The sequence below is a fragment of the Pipra filicauda genome, unplaced genomic scaffold (assembly GCF_003945595.2).
Source record: "Pipra filicauda isolate LSUMZ 115617 unplaced genomic scaffold, ASM394559v2 scaffold38_size3968069_pilon, whole genome shotgun sequence".
In the NCBI taxonomy this organism is placed as follows: Eukaryota; Metazoa; Chordata; class Aves; order Passeriformes; family Pipridae; genus Pipra; species Pipra filicauda.
Window position 1 is genome coordinate 286,836 of NW_024104520.1, and position 13,802 is coordinate 300,637.

Genomic DNA, 13,802 nt, shown 5'->3' on the forward strand with positions numbered 1-13,802 from the left:
CAGCTCCTCAGTTGAATGCATGTCATATATATGACTATATATATGACTATACAGTGTTATAGTGAGGTCAGATTGAGATGCCAGCCACAGCATAACCACTACAAGAGAGCCAGGTGCGAGGCTTGTGGTTGCCTGTGGCAAGCATACGCATCCAGGACTGCTCCGCTAGTCAGGATGGTGGCCCACAACACATTCATCCCAACAGTCTGAGCTTTTGGCATTACACAGTTGTATTCGTTTTCATTTATTAAAATATATGGATTGTTGCCAGATGTGAATGAATCATTTATAACCAGCGTAGTGATGTCTGCTTGGGTCTGTAAGCTGTGTAGGACATAGAGATTGGGAACAATTGGAGGGGGGCCTGGTATTACTGTGCATAAGGCTCCAACAACCCTGCTATAGACAGAGATGGAGATTCCCCCTCTGCCATTTCACACATGAACTAGTGAGGAGCATACTTTTATTGCTGGTGCCACGGTTTGTCAATTATCAGAAATCCAAACTTGAAGGCCAAACTGATAGCTCTCTGGTTGATGCTCTGTAGCCTAATACAGTTCTACTCACTGCTCACAGTGAGTAGAACTCACAGCTCACCAACAAAGAGTGGGATACAATACAAACATCACGGCCTCTCAGATTTGAGGAGATAGATCCCTTCAGGCTGATTTGCACTGATCCACAGGTGGTAAATGACGACAAGCAATTTGCCCAATATCACAGAACAATTTAGTAGTATAACCAAGTGTTGTCCCTTGACCTGCTTATTACTGGAGCTCACAACCTCCTAAGAAATACATATTTATTAGTTTCATTAGCAAAACATTAGTCAGTTATGCTTTCCATCTTAAAGATTTACAGCATTTAAATCAGACTAGCCCTGCTTACTTGTAGATAAGATTTCAATCTAATCTTGAAATCCATATCCCTTGCTTTTCATGCAACACAATTCAACCTTAACATTTAAAGAGCGCTATGAAGTGATTCAGCACACAGCACTTCCCTTCAACACACAGAGGAGAGAGATCTTTTGCAAGAGGCAACCCTTAAATACAAAGTAAACTACATGATCATTCTGAGTTACATAGAACCAAAACCACTCCTCAGCAAAGACACGCAACTACAATCAAAGTAATCATATAATTTTGTTTATATTTTTTCCCCTTTAACACCTAAAGTTCAAGCTGTCTGATTAATGACACTAGTGAGATACACAACAGTATTTACACAAGAAGGTTTCAAATCTATGGTAAGCTACCTAGAGTTGAGTTACAGGATATTAGCTCAACTCTACTGCTGGAAACAGTTTCCAAGTTCAGTACCTTTCATAGTATAGAACTTATCCAATAGCTGCAATGGTCCAGCTAAATGTCTCAGAAGATCTCCCCTATGAATTTCAATATGAATTCAGCTCTGCACAAGCTTCATCCTTCTGGTGTGCAAAGACAGCTTTTATCAACTTCAGTGACAACTATGCATATCCAGGGAAAGAAACCAGTCCATACAGGTGATTCAGACCAGCAGATTCTCCCAAATGCCTGACAACCTGATTTTCAAAGGACTAAGAGCATCAGGGCACATTTCCAAATTGCTCTTAAAAGTCACCAGCTTTGGCATCTAAGCCTATAATATGGTTTTGGAAGACTCTGCCTAAAACCTCACTATTAAAACCACAGAGAGAAATATGCAAAAGCTAACTTGTGTTTCTTGTCCAAAAATTACAAAACACATCATTCAAACACACCTTTAGGTAAAATTTAGAGGATGCCTAACCTTTCCAGAAACTATAAAAGCAGCTGTGTATTGATGGCATTCAGATGGCTAACTCCTGACAGCATTCAGACTTGGAGTTGGTCCAAAACGCCTCACTGTAGCAGAGACATCTGCAGGCAGGTGTGGAACATCATTTGCCAATCTGTGGTTACAATCTTTTAATAAAAGGAAACCAAAAAGCAAACAGAATTTTTTCTTTACATAACTCAGCTAAGGAGCTGGGGTGGAATGAGGGAAGCACTTCACAAAACCTGTTATCTTTAAGCCACATTTCAGTCCTCACCATAACAACAGCTTTGGCATTGATATGATAGTGCAGTGTGCATAATGTTAAAACTCTCAAAAGGAAACCAACAATTGGACATAGTCATGATTATATTCAAGGCTCAAAACTGTAAGGGTTACTTACTCACACAGAAGAATGCCATTTTCTAATCCGGAACGAAAATCTTTCTCACCAAAACTTCTGCCTGTCACTTGCTGCAAAAGAGTAGGGGGAAACAAAAGTGTGACATCTATTAGAAAGTGAGCTTTACAAGAACAATTCATAATATTCAGTTAAAGCACCTGCTGCAAAAGCAACATCTGAGCTTTACAAGCCTTGCCAAAGGACTAAGTCCTGCCCATTTCTCCTTCCTATTTCATCAAGCTATTTAACATATAGAACAAAGTATTTGCTGTGGCCAGTGCAATCACAGATTATAACAGAACTGTTTTCCAGAAGTAAAAACCAAAAATGGCAAACCAAAAACTACAACGCAGTCTTCAGAATATTTTAAAAATTTTATTTCATAGTGCTTCGAATTTTAAAACTACTGTATTTAGACAAACTATGTATTTTTATGACTTTTTTTTTTTTGCACCACATTAAAAATTTTGTACCAGGATTGAACTTTAGTCCTTAACCTATCATCTTTATAGAATAAGCAAAGGCAATTGGAAGCACTGGTATGACCCTTCAGACACATGCCTCAATACTCCTGGTCATTTTAAACGATAATACACATCAGCAGGTCAACTGTGAGTGTGAATACAACCTCAGTGGAAGCTAAGGTTTAGGCACCTTCTCACAGTCCCGTCATGGACACTTAGACCAGGAGGTACATTCTGCATCGCAGGCTCTTACACCAGTCTGTGCTGCTCAGGGATGGACCATCTTGAAACCTTTTAGGAACCCCAATCTCGCCTGAGGTGCCAGATGCTACAAGCATGACTGAACCCCCATTTATGACTCACTACCATGTTGACAATGGCTTGCCATTCATCCTCATATCATTCTCAACAGATGACGTGTTCAGTTAAAAGAACACTTTTTATTACCACCACGAAGGATATAAAAATAGTTGCTATGTTTAGAGAGCACTGAAAAGAAACAATACAAAGCAAAAAAAGTTTTTAATTGTCCTCCAGGAGGTCTTCTCTTTCCCCCGCCAAAACATTTACCGGATACTTATAGAGTTCTCATGGCTTGCATCCAATCTTTCAGTAAGACGCTTGCTCTGGGCGTTGCTTCCGCCATAGAGAATAGTGACTTGGGGACATATCTGTCCTTACGTCCCTGTTTTCTCCTTGCTGTTACATTCAGATATAAGACCCTTCCCTTCCCAGTTTCCTGTCATAAAGACAGCAATTTATAAAAACTGACAACTTTGGCACTTTCCCACGGGATTAGCAAATGCAACAGCTTCAGAAATGTTTGTTATAGCTATGCAGTGTTAGACAGAGAACAACACTTTTTTTAAATTGAAATGCAAATGCAAAGCCTAAAACCTAATACTCCACTAAATTATAAACATATAGTTTCGTTCAATGTAAAGGAACTTCTCCAGCAACCTGGCATGACAGTGCACAAACTTTAAATCCCCATACCCTGAAAAGTGTATCATAAGCGCATCAGCTGACAGTCATGTCTTGTGCAAACGCATGAATTATAACAAGGTACTGTGTTGCCTTCATACCTCTGAAGAAACCACATGTAACTTGCCAGTAGTAAATGATCTCTAATAATTTAAACTATATCTAATCATAGTAAATCATCTCTAATCTTGATCTGCTGAGACAGATGAAATTATGACAATAAAACCATTAGTATTTGGGATGGATGACAGGCAGAGCATATCAAAACTGACTTTTGTTTCATCCATAAAAAAAAGGAGTACAGAAAAAAAAGTACAGAAAGGAGTAGGAAGAGCTAGTTTGTAAGAGCTTGACTCTAAGTGGCTTTTTCATCTATGCAGAAAAAAAATTAAAGAAAAAATACAGTCATCTTATTTCACTGCTCAACACCAAATGTTCCAGCTATGGAAATCAGTCTTCTTAGGCATTTTTTGAAGACCCTTATTTAGCAGGAAGCAGTACCGAAACTGTTACCACAATTCAGGTAAGAATCTACCTGCCAAAAGCTGTCACCTGAGTATTGCTGTCATTACTGATGATGCAGGAAGGGTTCATACATAACTTCTGGTTGCACAAATAAAAGCATGACATGCAGATGCACAGCTGGCACATGAATTCATCCAGCAATAGGTAAAACAGACACTGACAGGAGGTGAGGAAAGACAGGAAGGTCCAGGAACAGTGCATGTCTGTTTGAAAAGGAACTGGAAGTAAATGAGGCATGGAAAGGTTTATGCCTGTTCTAGATGATCCAGCTGCAGAGGGAAAACATTAATCAGCTACAAGTCTCCTGATATAGCCAATTAAAATGTAAAAACAGTTCAATAGAGAAAGGTTAGAAACTAAAAATAAGCATGAAGATGACATTATAAATGACAAAGATAAACTCAAAATGGGGTTGAGAGGAGCAAGAAACTGGATCCACCTTTTCCAGAGGAAACGAGAGCTCAGTTTCTTGGCATATGCACACACACTGACCTCCCTCTCTGCAGGGGCAACTTTGGGCCATACCCTCATGAACAACTACTGCAGGCCCACAGGCCATCCTGCCGCACATTGCTGAGATAACCTCTGCTTAGCACACCGAGAGCAGGCAGAGAGAGCATTTAAAGGGACTGCAAGCAAAAGGATTGGCACTCTCACATTTGCAAACACAGGAGTCCCACACAGAAAGGTGCATACTTTGCCCAAACCCCTGTAAAAAGGAAAGCAGTACGTTAGCCACTATGCCACAAAACTGCTGCACACATCATAGGACCACACTCATGTTACTAATCTAAGCAGTCATCTGTTCCTACTAGCTTATCTTCCATCTATGGAAAAAAAAGCCTCCAGTTGGCTGGATGAAACTCTGAAAATGCTGACACAAGGACTAGAGGGTAGCATTTACAGTGCTTCTGCTGAGCTTTACCGGACAAAAGGAAATTGTCCATCTGCAAACAGGTACAGAAAACTGGAAAGTGGAGGAAGAGATCTTTAGCCCATCAGCTGTCATATTACAGAGAACTGGTGTTCAGAACTGAACCTGTACAAAACCAGTCATGAACAAATGCAAGGCAGTATGTATCCTGGACTGTTGCCTTCAGGAAACAAAAAAAGAAAAGTAACACCAAACCCCAAGATATTAACTGAGAGAACATTGAGACCTGGCCTTTCTTGTAAGGCTGGGTTTCCAGACCACCACATCTTATATGCTTTGAAGACACAACTCATCTGCTACCTCGCACTGTCTCCACCTCTCTGGTACAGACCAGCGCACATCGGCAGTACAGCAGGATGCAGGATACATTGAAGAGCTCCCAATCCACTTTGTAATGACAGAACACTGTAATTCTCCGCAGTGCAGGGGTACCAAAGTTAGAACGAAGTACCTTAAAGGTAAAACAAGCTGTATCCTGCTAATGATTACTAGAAAAGCCTCCCACATCTTCAGTAAGTTCTATAAAGCTGAGAAGAAAAAAAAATGCATTGTCATGTCATACTGTAAATTAAGAATAGACAACAGACGCGAAACAGCATAATTTATTATTGCGTGCTTCATTAATGTGAGAAGGAGTTGTTTTTATTTATCACCTGGATGCTATTTTCTTCTCTGTAAAAAGCTGCAAGTGTTGCAAGCAGGGCAATTATTTGAGTGTCAGATGCATTTCTCAGTTTCCCTGCCACTTAACAACAGAAAATGAACCTAAAATGAGTAATAGAAGTTTTTCATGGCAACAACTTTAATACGTATTTGCACACAGTAAGGCTTCTTATATACGGTATTATTGCTGATTAACTCCTTTGTTCTTTGTAGTTACACATGCCACTAAATTTATGCCATCAAGGATGGCTGTCATCCAGCCTCTAACCAGTGCCATATTACACAACTTTATTTTCACAAAGCTTCGGTTTACATTGTTTTCCTTGCATTTTATATTGCTGGTGGTGCTTCCTGAGATGGAGCTTGCAAAGCCTCTCCTGTCAAAACAGCTTAGGGGCATGAAAAAGAAAAGGTGACAAATTACTGAGCAGATGCTGGCCTCAGGTGAAATTTATCTTGGCCAACAAGATATAAGTAGTTGAATAAACACTAGGTCATCAGGGACAACACAGTGAAAATAGCTTCATTTTCTACATGCACATCTGAAAATGGCATGTTATGCAGAGAAAAAAAATAGAGACACAGCAAAGAGAGGTCTTTGTTCCTCATTATGTCTTTTGGAGAGCTTGTGAAGCATGACAGTAACGAGAGAAAGATTTTCAAAAAGTTTCGTAGACTGGTTATTTCTTTGTATCTGGGCATGCTGCTTTTCTATTTTGCACAACCATTATTTCCCTCTACATAATTTTTTACTTAAATTAAAAAAGCCAGCCCTGCTACTTAACTTGGGAGCTATAAAAGTAAGGCTTAAATTGTAATAATAACAGGTATGTAAATAGAAAGCATTGAACTGTATAAGCATCAGGGAACACAAATGACCAAAAGAAGCATGACAGCTTTTAGGACATCAGGATTTGGCTCCTCTAGAGTAATGAATTCCTACTTCCCCGTTTCTGAGATATAATCTGAGCTAATAACATGAACATGCAAGTTAAGTTCCATTTTTACATAACAGAGGCAAAAGATTTCTGTACTAAACAACCCTGACCAGTTAAAGTCAGCTTCATATTTGCAGCCCAGAATTGTACCACATTAGTGGGGTCAATGGGACTTGGAGATCCTTCACCAGCTTCTGGTTCAGCCATGTACTGATCACACAATGTCTCTGTCTGCAAAAAGGGACACATCATCTAGGTAGGAGTTCCCTCTCTCTTACAGAGGGATTCAAATTAGCTAAAATCATAGCAATACAAGCCAGTCCTTAACAGCTTTATTACACATATTAGGAAGCTGGTTGACTTAGTACAGAGAAACTTGAAGATTGCATGAATGGAGCTATCCAGAAGCAACAAACAACACATCTAAGCATACCTGTCTTCCAGGAAAGCTGAATGATGACAAGCACTCTGCACAAAGCCTTCCAAGACTTTATAGTACTGAGGTAATTCATTATTGAAATCAATAAAAATGCAAACAAATATCTGTAGTGTGTAATTCTATTTTCAAGGACAAAACCAGTATGAGCTCCGAATGACTAATGTGGCCAGCAATGAGTCATCTGAAATTCTGTGGTATGGAACTTGAAAAATTAAAGAATGTATGGGAGGATGTGGGGCAATTTCCCACTTGGGTAGCAAGATTAATCTGCAAAGAAAACACTTAACATTATTTATTTTTAGATCTTTCACTTCCTGGTCACTTAGGTTTAACTGCAATTTGCAAACTACCTGTGCTGAAGTTCCTTTTGTTCTTTTCCTCTGACTATTCACCCTCATATTATTCTTTAATGAGACAGAGAGCTGACTTGCTCTTTTTACTCTTCATAGAAACTCCACTTTTTCTAGCAGCAATAGAATAAAATAGGGACAGCATATCCTCCCCCTTTTGCTTTCAATTCCTTTCTGCCACACTGCCTGTTGGGTTAGCTGACAGTTTGGTGTCCACATATAGCATGGGAAAACCATAGTCACTGATACAAACATACTCCCAACCCCTTTGGTGGGCCCAATTCTAAGTCCTCACTAAAGGAATAATATATTTACTAATGGATGTTAGTCAGTGCCTTTTCTTTTCCAAGAAGGGAGTAACAACTAAAATAACCACAACAGCTGGGGCTTTTTGGGATCCTTCGCATAGATTAGTGACAGCATGATCCTATGAATGGACACCTGTATTTAATGTGTAGACTAAAAGAAGAGATTTAGTTAGTACTATATTTAGGAAATACAACATAAGAAATATTGAAAGAATAGTAAAACAAATGCACCACTGGACACAGGTTTCCACTCCAGGCCTCCACCATCCCTGTTCTCCTACTAAACAAGAATTTACAAAGAGAAAAGCAAGAGAGTTCCACTTATGCTCAAGACCACAAGCCAACTCTGAACTGCTACAGAGCAACACTACTCCATTGACTTAGGCCTTGAGTTTAGCAGGTCTTTGGTAAAGAGATCAACCTTGGAGCAGCTGCACTGCAGTTCTGCCTGCTGAAAGGCCAAGACATGATAGAAGACAACTGCAAGCAAATGAGGCTTATTGTTGCTGATAAGGCACATGCATCATTGTGCTCCTCCATTTTCCAGTTAACTGACCACCACAGTCAGCAGCTATTCACAGAATCACAGTATATTCTGAGTTGGAAGGGACATACAAGGATCGTCATGTCCAACTCTTCTGTGAAGGGCCCATAAGGGAATCAAACGCACAACCTTGCTGTTATTAGCACCACGCTTTAAACAACTGAGCTAATCTGAGAGTTTTACCCTACCTAAGGCTTTAAACCTAAGTCTGGAAATGTTTTGTCCTTACTAATCCTGCCCATCACCAGAGCTTTCCACACTAAAATTCTGCACTGCTAACAGTGGTATTATACATGCAGGCTTGCCATACGTTGTTTGGATTTATGATCTTGCCGAGCCGTGCACATTTCTGCCAGGACATCTGGTAGTATAATCCTGTTTGGCTGGCAAGCTGCTAAAGAGTGTTAAAATTTCATGATAGAGTAAAATCAGCCTCCTTTTTCATCTGCCTTCCCTAATGCTGTTTGTATACATTCCCAGGTGCATTGCCAGACACTGCCGCCTTCCCCTTGGGGTGGGTGTGGCACAAAACATTTCATTCAAGGTTGAACGTTTTCTGGAGAAAGAGACCAAAGAGCAGCAAGAGAACTTAAAAGCGACTTCTGTCAGACTTCTCTTGGCTGCAGCACAAGCTGTAAGCTTCACCTAGCAGAAGGTCATATGTTACATCCAATTTGTATTTGACAGTCAGTAGATTTGCACTGCACCATTGTTTTATGGGTAACCAAGTTCTTACCTGTATTTCAAGCAGTATTATCAAAATTAAGTACCAGATGATAGACATGACAGATCACCCTAGGATAACTAGTTTCAATCAGTTGCTCAATTTAAGGTTCTTTTTATTGCTAAAAAAAAAAAAAAACCAACAACAAAAGAAACAAAAAAATCCACCCAAACTAACTTATTTCCTATACTGTGGGATCCATCATCTCTTTCTTAGTTTTAATGGGAATTAAAATGGGGGCAGGGTGTACGCTTTTGCCATAGAACTATCAGTAAAGTGTTCATCCTCCTTCTTGACTGTGGAGAAGGAGGATGAAGTATTATTTCAGGAAAATAACTTGTATTTGATAGATAATGATACACTCTTTAGCTCCATACTCTTTTCTGTAAAAACAAGACCCCATGCAGACGGTCAGAGGAGCACAGATCAGGATTAGCATGTATGATCTGAGTCCAACAAGTACAACAGATCAGAAGACAAGAATGCACCTTCTCAGTTCAAGGCCCTCATTTAATCTAGTCCTGGCTGTCTGGAGAGTCTGGCCTCTCTGCATTGTCTGGACAAAGTTCCCTGTTCAGTTGCCGCTTTTACTACTACATAACCTATCCCACTTCAGGGTGAAGCAGTACATAATGGCAGTTCCTACATCTTTGAAGGGAAGAGGAAAAGATGACTAGTAATTACTAGCTATCATGAACACCCTTTCCCAAGGTCTTATTTCCTTACCCAACCAGGCTAACAAGCAGTCTGCTCCCTGAAAAATGAAAGGCTGATAAAAGTTATTATGAATTTTCCAACCTCTTTTTGAGTGATTCCCTGGGGCTTGCCATGGACAGACAAACATTTGCACTGCTTTCTATTGTGCCTCTTCAGTTACATACAGAAAGAAAAGTGTATTCAGGGAACTAGTCTCAAAAGCAGAAATTGTTGATTTAGCCCTTATTTTTAGCCTAACATGATCCTTCTTGAAGCTGGAATCAGTACTGACGGAAGGAGATAACTCAAGCAGCTCTGGCTACTGAACTCAGAGTAGCTGTCATGCCAATATATGTCTGCCTCACATTTTATCACCAAGCCAAAGATTTTTTTAGCTAAAGCCAGGAGAATTTTTTTTCCTTTGTCTCAAGTTGATTCCACTAGCAACTATCCAGCAGAACAGGAAACCGAGTTTCTAGCCATCTCTAAAAGAGCAAAGGATCAAAACAGACACTGTTTTATCCTTTAACTCCTTTTCCTAGTTGCAGTATTCCCCAGTCTTGAAAAACTGCTCCTCCAAAATATATGCTATGTTGCATCATCTATATGTTGAAACTGAAGCATCTGCTAAAACAACCCTCTATTTTCTCTCCTCCAGCTTCAGAAAGTTTAGAAAGCCCTGAATCAGAACTGTTTAAAGCTCTGACAACTAATTACAGCTGCAGAGGCAGAGCAGAACACAATGTAGGCAGCAGACTCTTCGTTGAACTCAACGTCATCTCACCCTCAAAGCAATGAAGAGATCAACAGCTCTGTAGGAGGTGATGGGATCACTGCAGTATCTAGAGTTGTTAATCCCCATTACACTGCTTTAACCTATTTTGCATTAATCGCTGCATTTATATTTTACAAGACTACTGTGCTACTTCTTGGACAAGCAAGTTTTTGACACCAGTGTGTTGCTTTTTGGCAGGAACATTCATCTTGGCAATCAGCTTTAGAACTGCACACATTTAAAGCTTCACAGAGACAGGAATACAAACATACAAGATGCTCCACTTTAGAGAGGCACAACACTAGAAGCACTTCAGCCTGTCACTAACCTCTGTCAGAGAGACTACCAAAGCTCAGTACAATTACTGAACTCTTCCAATGAAAAATGTCTGCTAGGAGACATCAGCTTTCCTTTTTGAAGAAATCAGGTGCTCACTTGAGCAAATCATTACTAAATTTAACCAGCCACTTAAAGATGACACTTCATGTCTTCAGGTCTCAGTGAAGGCTCTGAAATGCCAATGATGAGCATCAGTAGGCACCAGTCTACCTTGAAGCCTTTAAATTTAATGTCGTCAAGTTTTATCAAGGCAAGTTCATATGGAAAGTGTCCCATTTACACTCTGTGCAATTTAAATATATATATATACACATATCTCTCTCTCTCTAAAAAAAAAATAAAATAGCTCAGCAAGGCATTTTAAGACCTGATTTTCCAGACAATAAGCCTGGAAGCCCAGAGCAAGCAAAGCAGGAAACAGTCCATGGGGAATAGAGATATGTCATACAGAAACTGCTGAAAAGCATAATTCTATGTGCTGTCAATTTAGCTCTGCAAAATTATGCTCTTTTCAAATAAAATGGAGAGAGATAAAACAGAACCCTTTTGAGAGCTTCTTGGATGTTCTTTCTGAACTCTGGATCATCACCTGGCACATTCTTCAGCAGGAACAGAGCCATGTGCCACAGGTTTGCAGCCACTTGCCAACAAACCATAGAACTACTAACACTTCTAAACAGGAAAAAATGTGTATTTCAAAAATTACAGATTGAAGAAAAACGATCCACCTTCCTGCAGAAAGAGGGCTAACCTCAATTCAGTCATAAACTCTTGAGACCTTCATTAATAACTCTTTGGAAGCAGATCTACTTTGTTCCTGCCTCTATAGAGACAGAGTTAAGGAAAAGCATTCACGCTCCGAATGCTTTTCCAGCTAAGCCAGTTTTTAAACTACATTTGGCCACCAACCTTGGGTGGAGCTAGACTTATAGTGCTGTCAGGGAGCAGCAAGGGCCATCTGCTCTTGAAGGGCAGTCAAGCCAGGAGAAGAAGGTGGCCCCACATAGGCTGCGTCCTCACAGATGGGACACAATCACACAGGGCAGCAACTGATAGATAAAACCTGGTACTGATAACACAGTCCATCCATGGCATCAGAGCTGGCAAAACGATGAACTGTGTCTAGGGTCTGTCCAAGGAGTCCAGTCAGGAGCTAAAAAAGACAGGGTCAGAGACAGGACTGGAAACAAGGCTACAACATGGTTCTGGAGACCATCCAGAGACAAGGTACCTACAGCGTTATGCTGCATGGCAACAGAAGTGGCTCCAGTAGCCCTGGCTCTGAAGCCAGGATAAACCTGACAAATGGAAAAAACTCCTTTGTTCTTCCCTCGCATTTGCATGAGAACTGGAGAGAATAACACATTCTTATGGTTTTGTCTGGGGTAGAGTTAATTTGCTTTGCAGTAGCTGGTACGGCGCTGTGTTGTGGATTTGTGCTGAGAAGTGTTGATAATACAGGTATTTTTTAGTTACTGCTGAGCAGTACTTACACAGAGTCAAGGCCTTTTCTGCTTCTCACACCACCCCACCAGCAAGTAGCTTGCAGGTGCACAAGAACTTAAGAGCAGACACAGCCCCGATAGGTGACTCCAACTGACCCAAGGGCTATCCCATACCATATAGGGTCATGCTCAGCAATAGTAGAACCAGCAGGAAGATTGGTGGAGGAGCTGCTGCTGCAGGACTGGCTGGGCATTGTTTGGTTGTTGGTGAGAAATTGTTTTCTATTGCAACTCTTTGTCTTTTTTGCGTTTTATTTATCTTTGTTATTTTCCTTTTCGTTACAATGTATTATTATTCCATTTCAATTATTAAACTATTCTTATCTCAGCCCATGAGTTCTCATTTTTGCTTTTCCAATTCTCTTCCCCCAGTCTTCCTGGAGAGGGGGAGTGAGTGAGCAGCTGTGTCGTGCTTAGCTGCTAGCTGGTATTAAAACACAACACAGCCACAAAGAGAATGCTGTCATAAGGGAAGAAACAAAAACCAGAAAGTAAACAGGAATGTGTGGTGAAACAGAACAACTATTTCTTTCTAAATTATGATGACATTACAAGCAGATAGAAAGCCCACTGCAGTCTCTACTGGAGTAAACTGGTCTTCTGTTCTCCCCCACTCTACTCCATGACTCCTTTGTTCCAGATCCTGAAGGATGGGCAATAGCCCTGCAGAAGGAAATAATGGCTGCCATTAATGCTCCAGACAAGAGAAACACTGCAGAATAGCTAGAATCAACTGATGTCTTAGAGCAAGTGAACATGAAATGTTAGTAGATTTGACTGGCTATAAATAGAGAAGGAAGTACTTCTCTAAGATTTCAAAACACAGCTGACTCTTGAAAAGACACTTTAAAGAGCCATCATCAGCTTAAACAGAACTAAGAACCTCTATTTACTTCCTCTCCTCCTCCTCCTCCTCCCAAAAATCACAATTTTCTCCAATTAAAGAATGTTTAGACCCATCTTTCAACAGATTGCTCCCATAGGAGCTAGGGATCTTGCAGTGCATAATGAGTACTAGATTATTGAAAGTCATTTTTCATTCATCCAATTTAGATGGAATAGGGCAGTTACACATACTAACTAACAAGCGTTTTCTGCTAAATGGAATTAATAAGTCAGTATGGTTGTCCCTTGCAATGATAAACACGCCACTCAAAGATCCAGAGCATCAAATCAAGAGCTATTTACAAGGTTGCCCCTGAGACAAAACCCCACAATGTTACACAGGGTAAGTTGTTGCTCTTTTCTCCCCTGTTGCTGTTGATACAGGGAGCCTTTGTTTGGAGGACACAGAAAGCTGAGGGAGAAAGGGAGAAGGATTGATGATGCATACAATAATAAACACTGCTCTATTCTATTACTAGAACACCTGCTGCCTCCATCAGTTCAGGCTCATCCATTATGCAGCACACCAGCTTCAACAGCTCCAGAA

The 13,802-nt window shown here is 40.3% G+C and overlaps 1 protein-coding gene across 6 annotated transcripts in view; it reads right to left on the minus strand.

The window, feature by feature from the left end:
- The window catches only part of LIMCH1 (LIM and calponin homology domains 1), a 180,337-nt gene that overhangs the window by 110,127 nt on the left and 56,408 nt on the right, over nt 1-13,802 (minus strand). For 5 of the 6 annotated variants that reach the window (XM_039385029.1, XM_039385033.1, XM_027731598.2 and 2 more), the window contains exon 2: nt 2,183-2,253. The exons of the other annotated variant lie outside the window; for it this stretch is intronic. In XM_039385029.1, the coding sequence (XP_039240963.1) occupies nt 2,183-2,253 (71 nt within the window). The remainder of the gene's footprint in view (nt 1-2,182; nt 2,254-13,802) is intronic. 6 annotated transcript variants of the gene reach the window in all.